At 42.0% G+C, this 20,447-nt stretch overlaps 2 protein-coding genes and 1 long non-coding RNA gene across 4 annotated transcripts; 2 read left to right on the plus strand and 1 right to left on the minus strand.

Moving 5' to 3' along the window:
* Window positions 1–1,127: 1,127 nt before the first annotated feature.
* On the plus strand, window positions 1,128–8,221 carry dync1li1 (dynein, cytoplasmic 1, light intermediate chain 1). The gene is made up of 13 exons (XM_089023747.1): window positions 1,128–1,281; window positions 1,478–1,551; window positions 2,183–2,299; window positions 3,258–3,488; window positions 3,739–3,893; window positions 3,988–4,081; window positions 5,498–5,633; window positions 5,785–5,896; window positions 6,485–6,544; window positions 6,648–6,692; window positions 7,101–7,179; window positions 7,264–7,386; window positions 7,490–8,221. The coding sequence occupies exons 1-13, from the start codon at window positions 1,184–1,186 to the stop codon at window positions 7,600–7,602; spliced, it is 1,437 nt and encodes a 478-aa protein (XP_088879873.1). The 5' UTR covers window positions 1,128–1,183; the 3' UTR covers window positions 7,603–8,221.
* Window positions 8,222–8,565: 344 nt separating this feature from the next.
* On the minus strand, window positions 8,566–9,935 carry LOC148882955 (uncharacterized). The gene is made up of 2 exons (XR_016118662.1): window positions 9,800–9,935; window positions 8,566–9,218 (listed from the first exon to the last, which is right to left on the minus strand). It is a non-coding gene; the product is annotated as an uncharacterized LOC148882955 (long non-coding RNA).
* Window positions 9,889–18,963, plus strand: LOC148882956 (catenin beta-1-like). Of its 2 annotated transcripts, none has more exons than XM_089023743.1 (17): window positions 9,889–10,027; window positions 11,014–11,063; window positions 12,622–12,831; window positions 12,914–13,164; window positions 13,234–13,472; window positions 13,540–13,741; window positions 13,862–14,006; window positions 14,343–14,446; window positions 14,556–14,690; window positions 14,793–14,996; window positions 15,425–15,583; window positions 16,404–16,523; window positions 16,650–16,800; window positions 16,888–17,009; window positions 17,121–17,181; window positions 17,767–17,962; window positions 18,051–18,963. In XM_089023743.1, the coding sequence occupies exons 2-16, from the start codon at window positions 11,051–11,053 to the stop codon at window positions 17,955–17,957; spliced, it is 2,307 nt and encodes a 768-aa protein (XP_088879869.1). In that variant the 5' UTR covers window positions 9,889–10,027; window positions 11,014–11,050; the 3' UTR covers window positions 17,958–17,962; window positions 18,051–18,963. The 2 variants fall into 2 exon arrangements, with proteins under 2 accessions (XP_088879869.1, XP_088879870.1); XM_089023744.1 differs by lacking the exon at window positions 9,889–10,027 and adding an exon at window positions 10,192–10,410.
* Window positions 18,964–20,447: the final 1,484 nt, after the last annotated feature.

Raw genomic sequence — 20,447 nt, forward strand, 5'->3', positions numbered from 1 at the left:
TGAGACCGGTTGGCTAAGAAAGCAGCTATAGATGAGTTTTTCTGGGGGTGGGGGTGAAATCAATCAATCAAACAGCACTCTCAAATATGGTGGTGACATTTTCATAATAACTCAGATTGCTATTGGTTTTGAAATAATTTGGTATTTTGATCAACTCATGCACTGCCATTCACAAATTTATTCGGGAATTGAAAATATGACAGAGCGCCATTCCTGAATGTGTTTTTTTTAAAAATAATAATAATAATAATACGAAGAAGAAGAAGACAAAGAAGAATACATTGTATTTATTTTTCATGCTAGGCTGCAAATAAAGCGCTGGCCATGGCCTCTGGCAATTTTTTTTTCCCTTCCACAAGGAGGCAGGATTTCCCTTTTTTCCATGTTCGTGCTTTGTTCCAGCTTCAGCTGTTGTTAAAGCGCTATATAAACCAATATGGATGTACTGTATTGTACTTTGTTCACCTGCCCCCATTTCAAACTCATATAACTCCAGACCCATATAATTTAGGAATTAACCATTTTTTTTCCGATGAAAGAAGAGAGTCTTAAGGTTTCTTACGCTGCATCAAATATTTATGTCATCCCAAAACTCAATATTCTGTGGGTCCTAGAATGGTTTTGTTTACTACTTTGGACCTTTTTGTTCTGATGACTGTTGTTTTGAGATTTTATACATTCTGACTTTAATGCAATTTGTCAAATACACCCTGTTCCTCCCTCCTTGCTTTTGGGGGGTTCACCACCACTACCCCCTTGCAAATCATGACAGTGTGGGCCTTTTATTTGCCTTGATATCATCATGCTGTCTAAACATCATATACAGTTTTGAAGAAGTTTATGATGTGTGTGTGAGACGGGGTTGCATCATCAAACGATTTTGGTTTTAAGCTTTATGAGGTCAAATGGACACCAGCCTACAAGACATATGACACCCCCAAAAAATAATCATCTAACTTAATTAACTTGAAAAAAGAAGAAGCACGAACGTGCTCGATTTGAGCATTTATATAGTGGAATGAAATTATCACCCTGAGGGTGAGGTCATAGCGTATTTTGGAGCTAGTAAACCCCTCCATCTTTGTCCGGTGCGACCACGCCCCGGCCCCTACCGTGCGGCCAGTGCACAAGGCTAAGCTAACGCTACATCCGGGTACTCTGCTCCGTTGACAACCGTGCGAAGATGGCGACTACTGGGAGGAGTGCGTTATTATCCTCCACCTTAACTGCATCCAAGACCACTCTGGAGAACCCGAAGGAGGATGACGGGCAAAATTTGTGGTGCGCGTCTTCATTTCTTTGCAAAGGATATTATCGATAAGCTAGTTTGACAGTTAACCGCCAGCTAACTAGGCTAGCTAGCATTAGTACCAGAAGGAAGGAGGCTGGTGACAGCGCAACGAGTTAACCTTACGTAGCCTGTCGTACAATGTAATGCATGAATCGTCGTGGCATAATCGGATTCTTGTGTCTCCAGGTCGACTATCCTGAGCGAAGTGTCAACCCATTCAAGATCGAAATTACCGTCAGGGAAAAATGTCCTGGTGATGGGTGGGTACATATGTGCAGTCGAATATTGATAGATACTGATGAATGTTTCGTCGACAATCAAGTGTCAATGACGTTTTGTACATTTTTCGTTCCGAGAGTGGACTTGCATATCAAAGTCAGCCTTATTGTCAAATATGCTCACAAGACACCTCAAGACTTGTAGCATGCTAGTGGCTTGGAGTTGGGATGCTGAGCCGAGGATGCGAAGCTTGAAAATAAGTGCAAGCAAGGGGCTAATCCGCTGCCTTAGAAAATTAGAGTTTATTGACGTGCATCGTGGCAGACAGGGTCGTCAAGTTGAGTTTGAATCAAAACATCGGTGCTTGAATGGGGTCCGTTTGTAGGCATCAGTGGACATAGCACCAAACTGTCAACGCAATAATCTAAATGGCTTTAAAACCAATACAGTGAAGTTGTGTCACTAGGAATTTTTTTCTGCTTATTTATAGAATGGCATTTTGGTGTATTTGTGTGTGTTTTCATTATTATAAAACTGTTACGCTATTGTTACAAAATAGGACAAAAAATAGAGCTGGGCTTTCTACTGCCAATTCTATGTTCCACCCACATGATTGAAAATACAAAACAGACGGTGTGTGTGTGAGCAAAAATGTGAACTTGTGTGTTTTAGGGGAAGTTGGCTCGGGGAAAACCACCTTGGTGGCCAAGTTACAAGGAGTTGAAGAATACATGAAAGGGCGAGGTCTCGAATACCTCTACATCAGTGTCCATGATGATGACATTGATGGTATTTCACCCTTTTTTGTTTTGCGATTGAACTCATTCACTGCCAGACGTGAAAAAATATGTTGATTCCTATGTTATATGCATGTTATGCTTTTATCAATACGACTGTACGCAGCGATAAAAAAAAATATAAAGTATATCATACCTGTCAACCTTGCCTAATAGCTGCTCATATAAATGATTACAATTCTTGTATAAAAGTTGTAGTACGCTGTACATGATTTGAAATGATAAAAAAACGCTAACAATGCCGAATTAAAATTTATGAAGTAAGAAGCTGGCTATCTGGGTATCTAGCTAGCTATCTATTTGCTGTCTATTAGCTATCTATCTAGCGAGCTGGCTATCTAGTTCACTCTCTACAGTATTAATTGTCTAGTTAGCTATCTACTGTATTAGCTAGCTAGATAGCTTTCTATCTATTTGACTTAATTTTAGGTTGAGTGAATGCTGGCACGTGTGGCTGCCGCTGCTCACCCACAGAAAAAAAACATCCCCTGACTGTAAAGTGATCTTGAGTTTTGAAAGGCGCTTAGAAATCAAATGTATTATTATTATTATTATTAATTAATAATATAAGCTTGAAATGAAAGAGGGTGCTTGTCCAAAATACAATGCAATACATAAATATTGGTTTTGTATAGCGCTTTAATATAAATGAAATTTATTATTATTATGATTAATTAAACAGCTGAAGCAAGAACAAAGTGCTAACATGGAAAAAGGGAAATGCTGCCCCCTCGTGGAAGGGAAAAAACATTGCCAAAGGTCTGACCAGCGCTTTATCGGCACCCAAGCATGAAAAAAAAAAACCCAACAAATTCAGGAATGGCGCTCTGTCATATTTTCAATTCCCAAATAAATTCCTGAATGGCAGTGAATGAGTTAATTTTAATATCTCAAAGTATTTTGTTGTGCTTGGAATCTTTTGACACCCCCCTCCCCCATTTTGTGTTTAGACCACACACGATGTAACGCGTGGGTCTTAGACGGCGACTTATATCACAAAGGTCTACAAGGAGTCGCGGTACCGGTCGACGCGATTGCTAACACGTTACTGCTGATAACGGTTGACATGTCGCGACCGTGGAACGCGCGGGATTCGCTCCAGAAGTGGGCCGCGGTCGCCAGGGAACACGTCGATAAACTACGGGTGCCTCCTGAAACGCTGCGGGAACTTGAGCAGAGACGTGAGTCGACTGAAAATGTTTTTTTTTTTGTCCTACCTGGGCTTGTGTTGTTTTCTTTTTTTGTCTTTAATTCTCCATTTCATGGCGACCGGTCCCGCGTGTACATTGCTTCTCAATCAAAGTCACCCAGAAGCTCCTAGAAATCAAATAAATGGACAGTCATTGTTCAATATAATGCTAACATGTGAGTACGAAAATACGAAAGCCACCATAGATCATCTTCTAACTATGTGGGGTGTTATCCGTGTAGTTGTAAAACAATTTCAGGAATATACAGAGCCCTGCGGCGGGGAAGATGGGACGTCACAGCGGAGGGGAGATGACGAGGAGAGCGTCTTGCTACCGTTAGGAGACAACACCCTCACGCACAATCTGGGCATTCCGATGATCGTGGTCTGCACTAAGGTACGGCGCTTTAAAAATGTCATTTATTGAGCGAAACACGATTTTATCAAGTGAAATGATTGAATTGAATGAGTTTTCGACTGTGTCCTCGTAGTGCGATGCCATCAGCACTTTGGAGAAGGAGCACGACTACAGAGACGAACACCTGGATTTTATCCAGTCCCACATCAGACAATTCTGTTTACAGTGTATCCTTCTCACCGTACAAAACGCTTGTAAAATGTTCCTGTTTAACTCATTGACTGCCAGATGATGTGCAAAAAAATGTGTCCACTCCAGTGCCGGGGTTTTTGTCATTTTCACTCAAATTCCAGGACAACACGGAATATTGAGTTTTAGGACTACATAAACATTTCATGAAGCATAAGAAACCTTAGACTTAGAGTTACTTCCTAAATTATATGGGTCTGGAGTTATCTGAGCTTGAAATGGGGGTGGATGTACAAAATACAATATATTTCATCAGAAAAAAAAATAGTTACTTCCTAAATTATATGGGTCTGGAGTTATCTGAGCTTGAAATGGGGGCAGCTGTACAAAATACAATACATACATATTGGTTTACAATGCGTTTTATGCTGAGAAAACTGATGGAGATTCAGGGCATTATGTACTTGGCTATCTATCCAGCTGGCTAGCTATATATTAGCTAGCTAGCGAGTTAGCTGGCTATCCAGCTGGCTAGCTATCTATTAGCTTGTTAGCCGGCTATCTATTAGCTATATGGCTATATTTTAGCTATCTAATAGCTAGCGAGCTAGCTTTTTATTTATTTGAGTTATTCCGGGTTGAGTGAACGCTGGCGCGTGTGGCTGCCGCTGCTCACCCACAGAAAAACTGATCCAGTGACTGGAAAGTGACCTTGAGAGTTTTGAAAGGCGCTTACAAATGAAATGTATTCTTATTATTATTATTATTATTTTAACAACAGCTGAAGCCGGAACAAAGCGCTAACATGGGAAACAAGGAAATGCTGCACCTTAGTGGAAGGGAAACAATGTTGCCAGAGGTGTGACCAGCACTTTATCTGCACCCCCCTCGCAAAAAAAAAAACAACAAAACCCGAACAAATTCGGGAATGGCGCTCTACGTCATATTTTCAATTCCTGAATAAGTCCTGGAATGGCAGTGAATGAGTTAATAAACAAGTTGAGCGTCAAAATAATTTGTCACATTTATTTGCTACGTGTCCTTAACTCATTCACTGCCATTCCCCAATTTATTTGGGAATTGAAAAGCATGACATGGAACGCCATTCCCGAATTTGTTTGGGTTTTGTTTTTTCCGATAAAGCGCCGGTCAGACCTCTGGCAAAGTTTTTTTCCTCCCACGAGAGGGCAGCATTTACCTTTTAGTACATCCGCCCCCATTTCAAGCTCAGATAACTCCAGACCTGTATAATTTAGGAATTAACTGTTTTTTCTGATTAAAGAAGAGAGTCTAAGATTTCTTATGCGGCATTGAATGTAGTCTTAAAACTCAATATTCTGTGGGTCCTGCAATTTGAGCGAAAATGACAAAAACCCTGGCGCTGAAGTGGACACATTTGCAGTCAATGAGTTAAATTGTAACATCGCCGTCAACATCCTTGACAGAGGTGACAGATGGAGCGTCTCTTATTTACACATCCGTGAAGGAGATGAAAAACCTCGACGTGCTCTATAAATATCTGGTCCACAGACTTTACGGCTTTCCATTCCACTGCCCCGCACAAGTGGTGGAAAGAGATGCCATCTTTGTGTAAGTGTGTGTACTGTTACGCAATCCAAAGACACGCTCTGCGATTCTCTCGAGGTCATCCCGCTTTTCGCGCTTAGGTTTCGTTTAATATTCAAGAAATTGCTTTGTCCTTTTTTTTTTTTTTTTCAAAGCCTTCCTTTTATTGTGTCAGTCCGTCAGGTTGGGATAATGAAAAAAAGATTGCAATACTTCACGAGAACTTCCAAACAATCAAGATGGATGACGGATTTGAGGATGTGATCGTCAAACCACCAGTCAGAAAGGTAGTGACTTGCGTTGCATACAATTCCATTCGCAAAAAAAATAATAATAATAATAATAATAATAATCCCACAAGCTCTTTAACTCATTCACTGCCATTCTCAAGTTTATTTGGGAGTGGAAAATACGACATGGAGCGCCATTTCCATATTTGTTCGGGTTTTGGTTATTCTTGTGGGGACTGTAGATTAAGCGCTGGTCAGACCTCTGGCAATGTTTTTTTCTTTTCCACAAGGGGGCAGCATTTGCCTTTTGTCCATGTCATTGCTTTGTTACAGCTTCAGTTGTTGTTAAAGTGCTACAAAATTAATATGTTTTGTATTTTGTATAGATGCCTTTTTTTCAAGCTCAGATAACTTCAGTCCAACATAACTTAGGAATTAACGATTTTTTTCCGATGAAAGAAGAGAGAGTAAGGCTTCTTATGCTACTTTGAATGTTTCTGTCGTCCTATAACTTCTGAGTGATGATGACAAAAACCCTGGCACTGGAGTGGACACATTTTTGCAGATCGTCTGGCAGTAAATGAGTTAATTGATTGAAACTATTCTTTTATTTTAATTCAAATAAAGACTTTGAATCTCTTTTAGATTGTCCATGAAAAGGAGATTCAAGCTGAAGATGACCAAGTGTTTCTGGTAAAATTGCAGGTAAATTGTACATGCACAATTTTTGGGGGGTTTCGCCAGTTAATAAGAATAAGAATACATTTCATTTCTAAGCGCATATGCTCACTTTATCTTTTTTCCATAGACTCTGTTCTCCAAACAACCTGCTGTAACTGTCGGACGATCAGTGGTAAGACTACTATCTATCCAGCTAGCTATCTATTAGCTGGCTGGATATCTATTGGCTAGCTAGCTGGCTGGCTATTTATTAGCTATCTATTGGCTGGCTAGCTAGCTGGCTATCTATTAGCTATCTAGCTGGCTATCTGTTAGCTATCGATCAGCTAGCTAGCTGACTACCTATTAGCTATTTATTAGCTAGCTAGCTTTCTTTCTATTTGAGTTATTCTGTTTTGAGTGAAAGCTGACGCGTGTGGCTGCCGCTGCTCACCCACAGAAAAACTTATCCTGTGACTGTAGAGTGACCTTGAGAGTTTTGAAAGGCGCTTATAAATGAAATGTATTATTATTAATATTTTTTTTTTTTTTTTGCCCTTTTACGGATCCGCCTTGCAAAAAAACGGATTACAATCTTAAGGACACGTCAAGCAGAGCAGCAAGTGGTTCACCGCGGGCGAGCAATCGTTCTGCAGCCGGCAACGCCATGCCGCAATCAGGTAGACAAATATGTCACGAGCATTCGGCGGGTGTTTCATGTGACTTAAAAAAAAAAAAAAAGGGTTAATCCTTGTTTATTGCAGGTCAACCCAATGAGGGGGTTTTAGCTAACTTCTTCAACAATCTAATGAGCAAAAAAGCCGGCACGGCAGGAGGCGGAACGGCGGAAGGTGGCAACAACTCTCCGGGGACGGTAACCAAATCAGGTGAGAGCCACCCTCATCCCGCATCGCATGATTCCAAATTCGAACGTTCACCTTCATAAAAGCAAACCTAAGCCATCTGTGTCTCACTTCTATTGTCTCGCAGGCTCCAAATTGGGTCTGAGTGACGTACAGGCCGAACTTGACCGCATATCCAACCGAGAGACGGACTTGACCAATGCCAACGAAAGCCCAGCCCCTGACGCTCAAGACACATGAAGATCGTCACGCGTCGGTCGCTCTGCTCGACTCGTCTCCTCCACCACAGACACTCCCCGCCTCGTTTCTTTTGACCTCCCTCTTTGTGCTCTGATACACGAGGGGAATAAGAGGGAAGTAGGTAAAAAGAATAGGTGGAAACCTTGTTTTTAACCACCTGTCTTGTCGTCTTTCAGCCCCTCACGCGAAGACTTTCCTCTCTCCATGCCCTCTTCTGAAAACAACCCCCCCGACCGACCGACCGACTACCCTTTTTACCTGGCTGTTACACAGAAGGGGGAATGTGTCACTGTAATTGAAGAAAATGGGGACCAACTTGAGCGATGTAGGCCGGAATGAACATTTAACTCATTCACTGCCATTCATTAACATTAACTCATTCGCTGCCATTCATGAATTTATTCTGGAATTTAAAATATGACGTAGAGCGCCGTTTCCGAATTTTTTCAGGTTATGTTATTTCCCATGTTAGCGCTTTTTTTCCAGCTTCAGCTGTTGTTAAAGCGCTATATAAACCAATATGTATGCATTGCATTGTATTTTGGACAGCTGCCCTCATTTCAAGCTCATATAACTCCAGACCTATATCATTTAGTAATTAACTTTTTTTATTAACATTTTTTATTAACATTTTTTCTGATGAAAGAAGAGACTCTAAGGTTTTTAACACTGCGTTGAATGTTGATGTAGTCCTAAAACAATATTTTATGGGTCCTGAAATTTAAGTGACAATGACAAAAACGCTAGCACTGGAGTGGACACATTTTTTTGCACATCGTCTGGCAGTGAATGAGTTAATTGCAATGGTTCTCTTTTTTTTTTTTTTTTATAATGGTAGTAACTACTGAAAGACGTGTTTAAGAAACTGCACTTAGATAATAGGCTTTTTGGCCAGTGACGTAGGCAAAGAGAATGAGAGGGAAAAAAATGCCTGAAACGACTTTTTAACGAGGGACACAAATGTGTGTGTGTGTGTGTGTGTGTGTGTGTGTGTGTGTGTGTGTGTGTGTGTGTGTGTGTGTGTGTGTGTGTGTGTGTGTGTGTGTGTGTGTGTGTGTGTGTGTGTGTGTATGTGTGACACGAAACGAAGGACATAAGTGCAACCTATTTGTATATTGAGTTCTATTTATGAACCAAAATGAAGAAAAAACTGACTATGCTCACTACATTCAGTTTAAAATTGCATTCATGGTCTAGTTCAATCAGCTAGTATTTTATTATTTATCATTTTATTTATGGTTTTATTGTTCTGTGTGTATTCTTTTGAGTGTAAAGTGTCCTTGAGTGTTCAGAAAGGCGCTTGGAAATTAAATGTATGATTATTATTATTATTATTATTATTCCTTGAAATACACACACACAAAAAGACATTTCAGTCAAGCATGACATGGCTAACAGTTTTGACATCCGACCGACCTCACTTCACTCTACACAAAGACTGCAAAAGGCAGGTGAGATTGGACTTGTACAGAATGACTCACTTGAGATTCCAAAGACAGGGTAGTGTGGTGGCCGGGGGGTGCAAAACCATGGTAGGGTCACATCAAGAATGTACAGCCATCGTCTTGCTGATTGGTCCCGTTATTTTCAGATCTCCGTGTTGGCGTTTGTATCATCTGTAAAACAGTCAAATAAAGGTATTTATTCCAAGTCATTCAATGGGTGTCTTAATGCAACACAATACAAATCAAATTTATAGAGCAAAGATTAATACTTGCAGCCAATTGTTTTCATGGAAAAGATGTGTCCAAAAAGTGTGATTTAAATAGGATACATTTGCTATTTAAGTTGAAATATATTTTTTGTTATATGAGGTACGGCCCTTGACTGCCCATTTCATAAAACAAATGATTTGAGGGACTGACACCTACATTTAAAAAGAATAAAGGTCAAGTTACACCACCACAAAAGACAACAACGTTTCTTTGAATGTGGGGAAAAAAACGGAATAATCTTGTAATTTGTGTCAGTGTTGATAATGGTACTCTGACAACCCAGTTCATACATTGTCATAAACGACATGGACATTTTAATTTCACTTACTGATGAGTCACATTGCATTCTAATAGGCATACCCCTCCCTCTGCAATCGCCCCAGAAACCACGTCTTTGTTTTTTGTTAAAGACTGCGCCTTTGAAATCATAAAAAAGAAAGAAAGAAAGAAAGAAAGAAAGAAAGAAAAGCGACATTCATCACCTCATTGGAGAATATTCAAGTCAACTTTCAAGGCGCACTATTTCCGCGATGGCGGCAGAATACTTTTCCTCTCTCGCCATCTTGTTGCTCGACAGCGCAAGCGGAAGCGATCTCGTCGGCGGAGGGAGAGAGGGTGTGGTTCGGATTTAGCAGCCCTTAAAAATTTTTCACTCAGGCTAAAACATTTTCCCCACCAAACGGGAACAACGGAGGTGCCATTGGATTCTGGTATGGATCTCGATATGTGTATAGTTGTCTTTTCAAGTATTTACATCGTGTCAGGTTGCCGTTTCTGGGAGAAAAATCATCTTTGGTAAGGGAGGGGGGGGGGCGCTCCGGTGAGGTTTTCTGATTTTTGGCTGGCAGCACGGCAGGTTTAGTATGGTGGCGCCCGGATCTACTTTTCAGACGTCCGGGCTAGCTGAGCTACGAAAATTGAGAAGAACGGTTCCCCTTTTTGGAAAATCACATTCGGAATCGTAAATTCGGGTCACAGTAGGGACACCCGATATTCATTTCAAAACAAATGATCGCTTTGGATTTTTGGACACGGATCCTTGCAGTGGTGTTTGTTTACGTTTGCTTGCCTGTTAGCGGTTAGCACATTCGAGGTAAGCAATGGAGGACTAACGAGAATTTTCATGGCGATCAAATGGTTTGCACGTTTCGACGAACTTGGTGTTTTTTTGGGGGTTTTGTTTTGGTAGTAGCTCGCTACGTACGGAGTTTTGACTCCTACTCCGAGAGGAGGAGTCGTGGAAGCCAAAGCGAGGCGGAGGAGAGGGTAGTTTCTCATCGGAAAGCACCACAGGCAGGCTGCGAGGTCGGAACTTGGCCGTGGTACGGGGGAGGGGGGTAGAGAAAAAAAATGCCTTTGAAGTACTTTGCCATCCAATGGTGAATTGCGCTCGTTCGGGCCTGGAAATACCCCAACGGTTTTCTTTCTCGGGTGGAGGTGGAGACTCGACACCCCTCTTAACACCCCCCTCCCTGCAAGCTACTTTCGCGAGCAAAACAGACATTTGAAGCGAGGGAGACCTGGTGCAGGTAATTTGGTGCAAAGGGCAGTGACTTTCCCGAGCGAAGAAATGACACGATCGCTTGTATTTTAACAGAGTAGGACACCGTATTGAAGTAATGTTGTTGTTTTTTATTTCTATCGTGTGACTGATCTTTTTTTTCCTCCCTTTCCTTTTCTTTTTTTTTGTACACAGACCTAACTGCTGTGCAGGCCGAGGGCAGGCGAGAACAATGGCTACCCAGTGTAAGTTTTGTAAAACAGACCTGCTTTTTTTTTGCACCTCTACGACCCAATTTACTTTCCCACTGAGAATAAACACCCATTTTTCTTGAACATAGCAAATTTCACTTAAAAGACAACCGACGGCTCCGGACAAGTTGTGTCCATAATTTGTAAAATCACTTCAAATGACTTCTACTGAGCGCATTTTACAAAGATTCGACGGCAGATAGCTATATTTTACGTTTTAAGCCTCACGCTGAATATTCAGGAAGTCTTGTTTTCGAGTTGATGACGATGCTTCAAACTTGGATATTTCTTAATTTAAATTCCTACAACAAGTTAATATGTCGCGTACTATACACGAGCTTCCACCTTTTGCGGACAATCTGACAGACCGACGACATTGGAGCGCACAATGAAACGTTGGCTGCATCTGCGAGCAGATTGGCTGCAGCGTTGAGCTTTAAAGATGTAAAACTTGTTTTCATCTTAGTTACGATTCGCCTCAGGGGACCTTGGGGAAACCGCAAAAATATTTTGTCGCTTTGGGTGGAACAGAGGTTAGAAGTCACAGTTCGGTATGTTCTCTACCTTGCTTGAAAGTTGGTACAGTGTTGTGTGAAAGGGGATTGATTTGAATGAGGAACTTCCCCAATGTGAGACAAATAAAGGTTACATCATCACACTTAAAGTGAATTTGTGACAGTGTCAATATTTTTTTTCTTCAGAAAAGGGCAAAATAAATAAATTGTCTACAATTTAACTCATTCACTGCCAGACGGTGCAAAAATGTGTCCACTTCAGTGCCAGGGTTTTTGTCATTTTCACTCAAATTGCAGGATATTGAGTTTTAGGACTACATAAACATTCAATGCAGTGTAAGAAATGTTAAGACTCTCTTCTTTCATAAGAAAAAAAGTTAATGCCTAAGTTATATAGGTCTGTAGTAATATGAGGTGCAAGTGGAGGGCGCAACACGTCATATTTTCAATTCCCGAAAAAAAAAATCCCCAATCGAAAATATGACGTGGAGCGCCATTCTCAAATTTGTTTTGGATTTTCGTGCTTGGGGGCCGATAACGCGCCGGTCAGGCCTTTGGCACTGTTTTTTCCTTCCACAAGGGGGCAGCATTCCCCCTTTTTTCCATGTTAGCGCTTTGTTCCAGCTGTTATTAAAGCGCTATAGAAACTAATTGCAAACTAATGTATTTTGGACAGCCGTCCTCATTTCAAGCTCATATAACTCCAGACCCATATAACTTAAGAATTAACTGTTTCTGATGAAAGAAAATAGTCTGTTTTTTTTAATGCTGCATCGAATGTTTATGTAGTCCGAAAACTCAATATTCAGTGGGTCTTGGAATTGGAATGACAAAAACCCTGGCACTGAAGTTGACATTTTTGCACATCGTCTAGCAGTGAATGAGTTAAACATATGCTACAAAAACATTTTGAATGATGTCAACCCTGATCTTAGTAAAAGTTTTGACATGTTTTCTTGTTTAACGTCAACGACAAGAAAGCTTGATTTGGCAACTTACTAATAATGACGACAACCATTTTTCTCCCCCTTCTGAAGCTGATCTGATGGAGTTGGACATGGCGATGGGCGACAGTAAAGCTGCAGTGAGCCAATGGCAGCAGCAGTCTTACCTGGACTCGGGCATTCAGTCCGGCGTCACCACCACGGCGCCGTCTTTGAGCGGCAAAGGAAACGCCGACGTGGAGGAGGATGATCCCACTTTGTACGACTGGGAGTTCAACCAGCCCTTCACTCCCGAGACCGCCGGTACCTTTATCGCCGTGCAATATTCAAACGCCATTCCAAATTGTCATTAACATGTTTTGGTATTTTTTTCCACTTACCGCAGACATCGAAGGCTACGCCATGACCCGAGCCCAGCGTGTGCGCGCGGCCATGTTCCCGGAAACCTTGGAGGAAGGCATCCAGATCCCGCCGACGCAGCTCGACGCCGCCCACCCCACCGCCGTGCAGCGCCTGGCCGAGCCTTCTCAGATGCTCAAGCACGCCGTGGTCAACCTCATCAACTACCAAGATGACGCCGAGCTGGCCACCCGCGCCATCCCCGAGCTGACCAAACTGCTGAACGACGAGGATCAGGTTAGCTAAAAGCCACGTAGCGACGCCACGATATCGTATCGCTTACCGTTTTTTTTTTTTTCTTTTCAGGTTGTGGTGAACAAAGCGGCTGTCATGGTACATCAGTTGTCAAAGAAGGAAGCTTCTCGCCACGCGCTGATGCGCTCGCCGCAGATGGTTTCGGCCGTCGTCCGAGCCATGCAGAATACCGGCGACGTGGAAACGGCTCGCTGCTCTGCCGGGACCTTGCACAACCTTTCTCATCATCGGGAGGGGCTCCTCGCCATCTTCAAGTCTGGGGGGATCCCTGCTCTGGTCAAGATGCTTGGGTCAGTCACAAAAAGGACGGCGGTGTCTCATTGTGTGCGGTATTTCTCACTGTGACTCGACTTTTAGCTCACCGGTGGACAGCGTGTTGTTTTACGCCATCACCACGCTCCACAACCTCCTGTTGCACCAGGAAGGGGCCAAAATGGCCGTCCGCCTGGCTGGGGGGCTTCAAAAGATGGTGGCCCTGTTGTCCAACACCAACGTCAAGTTTCTCGCCATCACGACCGACTGCCTGCAGATTCTCGCTTATGGAAATCAGGAGAGCAAGGTCGAGATTAGATGTTTGCATCTATTTTGGATAAATGCAGACTCTGCGTCGTAATGTACTTTAAATTTGGATGAGATGTCCTTTCAGATCACTCACGTGTCCATTCTTTTGTCTTGGTAGTTGATTATTCTGGCCAGCGGTGGTCCTCAAGCTTTGGTTAACATCATGAGGACCTTCACTTATGAGAAACTGTTGTGGACCACTAGCCGAGTGCTCAAGGTCCTTTCCGTGTGCTCCAGCAACAAACCTGCCATCGTCGAAGCGGGTCAGTTTTTCATCAAGGGTGGACAAGTATGTGTAACGCACAAGGAATTTGTCTCCGGTAGAAAACGCTGCAGTAGTATCATAAAAAAGACATGACAAATAAGTATGGAGGACACTAATAAAGGCTCTCACGAACAACTGTGAGACAATGTGCAAAGTATCAAGCAGTAGCTGGAAAAGGTGGTGGGCAGGGTGTGGAAGGTCCAGTAAGACTTTCCGCGCTCTTGTTTTGATTTTTTTTAATACAGTTTCATCTAGTTCTGTTTAGTTATTATAGCATAAACAATATCATTAATTTGTGATGAGTGGTTTGATTTTTTTTTTTTTTTGTGTGTAGGAGGCATGCAGGCCTTGGGACTCCATCTGACGGACCCTAGCCAGCGTTTGGTTCAGAACTGCCTCTGGACTCTGAGGAACCTTTCAGATGCTGCCACAAAGCAGGTATTAAATACATCGTAAACACTCTTGTTTTTTTTTCTCCCTAATCATCCTTCATTGACAGGCAATCTCAAACGAGTAAGTGACAACAATGTGATTTAACCTTTCGTAGGAGGGCATGGAGGGTCTGCTGGGGACGCTGGTCCAGCTTCTGGGGAGTGATGACATCAACGTCGTGACATGCGCCGCTGGCATCCTCTCCAATTTGACCTGCAACAACTACAGTAACAAACTCATGGTCTGCCAGGTACATTTTTGGCGAGATTCCCCCCTCCTCTCATTATTGACACCCCCAAAAAAAAACCACATTTTACAAGTATGCTACTAAACGTCGACGTCCTGTTCTCAGGTGGGTGGCATCGAAGCCCTTGTGAGGACAGTCCTCAGGGCGGGAGACAGAGAGGACATCACGGAACCCGCCGTCTGCGCCCTGCGCCACCTCACCTCCCGCCACCAGGACGCCGAGATGGCGCAGAACGCCGTGCGCCTTCATTACGGCCTGCCCGTGGTCGTCAAACTACTGCACCCGCCGTCTCACTGGCCCCTCATCAAGGTTTTGTCGCTTTTGACTCACGGACAACTGCAACCCTCTGCCGAGCTATTTATTGAGAGTATATGGAAATTTAAGTGATACATAGTCTTTTTGATTTGAATACCACACCCATGAACGTCCCAAGCATCAACAACCATAAAACAACAGAACATAGACATTTTAATTGGTTGTCCTTTCCATGAACTATTAGATTTGTAACCTGGCTAATGATCTCTTCCTGTGAAGGAGTTTACCAAGTCGTAAATTCGTGATGACAGTTTAACAGGCTATGTATGTTCACCTCAGATTGACCCCAGATTTTCTGTTTCCATTGTGGGCCTTCTAAGCATGTAAAGTTTAAATGGGCTAACTTCTATTCTGTCTATTATCTATCATCTGGTTTTAATCCCAAGTCTATTTTTTTTCTTCTCCGCATTTTCACAAACCAGGCAACGGTTGGCTTGATCCGCAACTTGGCACTTTGCCCGGCCAACCACAGCGCTCTGCGAGAGCAGGGAGCCATTCCACGTCTGGTCCAATTACTTGTCAGAGCTCACCAGGACACGCAGAGGCGTACCAGCATGGGAGGCACCCAGCAGCAGTTTGTGGTGCGCAACCGAGCCGACTGAAATCATTATTTCCTTCTTACTCGGGCGGGAGCATATACAGGTAACATCCGACTTAGACCGAGTTCCGTTCCGAACAAACGGTCGTAAGTCGAAATGGTTGTAAGTCGAACATCCATTCAAAATGTTGAATTAGAGGCTAAATGACACGCAAACTCCCCCCCTTTGGTGCCATCACACGGTCAATTGCTGTGCGAGAGTGAGATGCTGGCTGCCTGGCCAAAATTGTCCTACGTGTTGCTGGCCTGCTAGCGCATTGCGGTGCCAGGCGTAGAATTAAAATATTAACAAATAAGGTCTGGGGGTCATGGTAGTAAGTACGGGTGGTCGTAAGTCGAGATGGTTGTAAGTCGGATGTTACTGTCACCTGAAAATGCAGATAAAAAGAAAAGCAAATGACGTATTATGATTGGAGACTGTATTACATGCTCACGTTTTTGACACCTGTCATTGTTGTAATAAATTGAAATGTATTCATCGCCCAGTTGGCAAGACACTTTGCGTGATTGGCTAAATTATTTTATTATTATTTCTTTTTGTTTTATTTTTTGCAAAACCACCCTTCAACCTTTTGTTTTTGCATTACTACACTATGTCACTTTACATACGACACTACCTCAATTTACATTCAGAAATGACATGTATTGTCTGTTGTCAATTGTCTGTCTTTTTTGTAGCCACATTATAAGTGCAAGGCACGCTGGGTCCGAGAGGACATTAATTTCATCTGTGCTGTCTGTCATGCATATTAGCATATTTGACAATAAAGCTGACTTTGACTTATTTCTCTTTGCTATTACAGGAAGGGGTGCGAATGGAAGAAATCGTGGAAGGCTGCACGGGAGCGCTGCACATCCTGGCACGAGATGTCCACAACAGAATTGTCATAAGAGGACTCAACACCATTCCGCTTTTTGTCCAGGTGATTGCCCCCCCCCCCCCCCCAAAAAAAAAAAAAAAAAAAAATCTGTGTCAAAACAGCCAATCGGAACAGGTCAAGTTTTTCCAAAGTTAACCACCAACTAACTCTTTTCTACGCCTTCCCCAGTTGCTGTATTCCCCAGTGGAGAACATCCAGCGCGTGGCTGCCGGCGTGCTGTGCGAGCTGGCTCAAGATAAAGAAGCCGCGGAGGCAATCGAAGCCGAAGGAGCCACCGCGCCGCTCACGGAGCTGCTGCATTCCCGCAACGAAGGCGTCGGTCGGTGGATTGGAGCGACGAATCGACCTTCTCGTAGCACCAACTGTCACTTACCTACTAACCCGTCATCCTTCTTCCCGCTTGTAGCCACCTACGCAGCAGCTGTCCTCTTCCGCATGTCCGAAGATAAGCCCCAAGACTACAAGAAACGTCTGTCGGTGGAGCTGACCAGCTCTTTGTTCAGAACCGAGCCGCTGGCCTGGAATGAGGTGCACATTACGACTATTCAGATTGCAGTCGCATCAATATTATATCATTGTTTCATAGCACCATTATTGAAGCGAAATAGGACTCAAATGGTCATTTTTTTGTTGTTCCAGACTGGAGATCTTGGATTGGATATGGGGGCCCAAGGAGACCCTCTGGGTTACAGGCAGGATGGTAAGTGATCTCTTTCACTGGACTTGATATTTTCGTGCGAGTTCAAATATTAGTTGCAAGCTTGGAGTGAAGTTGGGAAAGAAAAACAATGACAACTAACTTGATAAAACCGCAAAAGTTTACACTTGCTTTGTATTCTTAGATTGATTCTGTCAAAATCAAACTACAGTGATACCTTGGCTTACGAACTTAATTGGTTCCCAGACAGAGTGTGTAAGGTGAAAAGTGTGTATCCCAAAAAATAATTTCAAATAGGAAACCATTAAAATGAGAATAATCCGTTCCCAGGTCCCCATAAAACATAATTTTCTACTTTCTAATTTTCTAAGCCTTAAAACTACACAAGATATACCTTGTGCTATGTTATTATAATTAAAGAAATAAACTGTCCTCTATAATAAAGTTGTTTTATTTACCTTTGTGTCGTTGATGGCTTGATGGAATGGGGTGGCCGGTTTCCTCAGCATTAAACACTTGATGAGGAACCAAACCTTCTTCTTTCAGCATTATCCATGTATTAAGCACACCGGACTAAAAAAAAACAAATTTTTGCAAACATAATAAATAAATACCGTATTTTTGCAGATGGCACATACCGGACTTACCCTGCAGGCTACGGTCAAGACGCCCTTCTGGATCCCATGATGGAGGGAGGCGACTACCACGCCGACGCCCTGCCTGACTTGGGCCACCACACTGATCCCCTACCAGACCTCGGTCACAGCCAGGACCTGATGGACAGCAACCAGCTGGCCTGGTTCGACACTGACCTGTAGGATTGGTGAGAGTATTTTATTTAATCAATTGTAACTTTTTAAAAATCAATTTTTAAGTGGTTAAAATCTTGAAACTATTTTTTTTTTTCCCAGTTGTGTTCCGTCCGGTAGAGCCTGCAGTGTGATTGGCCCGTAACCTGTCTTGTCTGAAGCAGCGTTTGGAATGGCTGTGTTAAAAGTTGCAAAGGTATCGGAAAAGGGGACGAGAGTTAGCGGAAAGTGCCTGACACCAGAGGGGGGAAAAAAACAAGATGATGGCTCTCGTGGGAATGTTTTAGCAAGTTGAAAAATCGAGTGGGGGTGGTGAGGGGGTGGATGTGACATGGCAAAAATGGTCTCGGCGCAGGTTACCCGTTTGATCGGATCTTAAAAGTTGGTAACATGTTTTAGGCTTGCCTGTATTATCCTTTTATTTTTTATTTTTAGTTCTACTTTTTGTATTCAATTTTTATTTCTTTTTTTTTGTATTACTCATTCTCTTGTCATGGTACTGACCCAGCTTGCCTTCACACTCTTAATTTTCTCTTCCCTGTTAATCTTTTTTTTTTTTTAAACAGACGTATATTACATGTAGTGTTAAGTTATAGTGATATAATACAATGTTTCTTTTGGTTATGGCCGAATGTGTAGAACACTAATAACCAGTTTGTAATCAGACTTAAAATGTAACATTGTGTAGTTTTTTTTTATAATCAAACGGAGAATGATACATTCTTAATATGTGCTTCTTTAAGCATAAACTGTCACGTGTCGCATATTCGTAAAGAGATGAAATGTGGATGAAATTTGAGAGATTCGTCAGGGGGAATAAATCTAGAGAAAAGTGTTTTATATACGTACATTCGCTGGTAGGTTACTATTTTGTATGCTAACGTTGGGGTGTGACCTAGAAAAGCGGTTGGCGCTATCGAAAGGTAGGTAGCCCGGGTTGACGAACAGGTTCAGAGTTTCTTTTGGAGACGAACGAGGTTGTGACACGGTTGAACAATAAAGTCATTTTATTTCACTGTTGTCTCACGTTTTTTTTTTTTTTTTGTTTCGTCCTTATTTTAAGTAGGCTACCGATACTTGATAATTTTTAAAATGGCCTTTTGGGGGAAGAATCGCAGATAATTTATGTATACACACACACACACACACACACACACACACAGACTGTATTTTAATAGTGCAACACAATTGCGGTGTAGGGGTGTTTCTCATTTAGTCAGTAGGTGGGGCTAAGTGGCTGTCAAATTACAAACATCTAAGAAAAGGTCTGAGACAGGAATAATAAAATGAATATCTGTAAAATTATATAGTTTTTAATTTAGTCATTTTATGAAGTATTTATGCCAACTAATAACATTTAAAAAAATATATGGAGGCATTTTTTTAATGTTGCTGATCACTGCATTAGAATACTGCTGGGGCTTTTTGCACCAAATAGAATCACTGTATTTTCCCGTATAAGGTGCACCCCCAATAAATTGTGTATTTTCAAACTTTCTCCATATATAAAGTGCACCGGACTATAAGGCACTCCACCTTCAATAAATGAGACAAGTTTTGCAAACATAATATATAAATACAGTATTTTCTGGTGTGTAAGGCGCACCACCAATGATATTACTTCACATATAAGGCGCAGGCTCATCTTTTGAAAATGAAGGCTTTTGAATGCGCCTTATACACGGGAAAATACGGTATTAAAATATTTCACATCTGAAGTACACGTTAGTTATTGACAGAATGGCTCAAGAAGGGCACGTTTTAAATTGTGGTTTACTATTACATAACAGAATAGGTTATCATGCTTTGAATTTAGGCATTGTATTTATGAAAATATATGTAATACTTGATAATGAGGCAAATTTGGGTTACGTGTCCTTGAGAGCTTTGAAAGGCGCTTAGAAATAAAAAGTATTATTACATAAAAACTTTTCCTGTGACTGTAAAGTGACCTTGGGAGTTTTGAAAGGCGCTTATCAATGAAATATATTATTATTATTACAGTAAAGTCTCATTATATCGATATTGCATATATCGATAGTCCCGGTTATATCGATACTATTTCTATGCACGCACGGAGAAAATTACATGCAAACAGGGTCGGATATATCGATAGTCCCGGTTATATCGATATTTTTTCGGACTCCCTTGAATATCGATATAACGAGACTTTACTGTATATTTAAGATTTTGACCCTACTTGGGCCATCAGAATCAGAATACCTTTATTCGTCCCGCAATGGGGAAATTTGCCATGTGTGCTGCCCTCTAGCGAGGATGTTGTAAAACTACACTTCTACTACTAAAATCAATGCGTCAAAGTTTAGCTCCTTTGCAACAATCGTGCTAGCGAGTATATTACCAGTCGGATACGCGTTGAAACGATTTCGCTCGACTCTGCATTTCTATTTTGTCAATCATGCCTTTATCAACGGCCATGTCTTGGATATTGTCACCTCTTGTGAACCCATCCAAGCGCATTTAGGTTTGTACAGATGA

The sequence above is a fragment of the Hippocampus bargibanti genome, linkage group LG20 (assembly GCF_051943395.1).
Source record: "Hippocampus bargibanti isolate YZ-2025 linkage group LG20, ASM5194339v1, whole genome shotgun sequence".
Classification (NCBI taxonomy): domain Eukaryota; kingdom Metazoa; phylum Chordata; class Actinopteri; order Syngnathiformes; family Syngnathidae; genus Hippocampus; species Hippocampus bargibanti.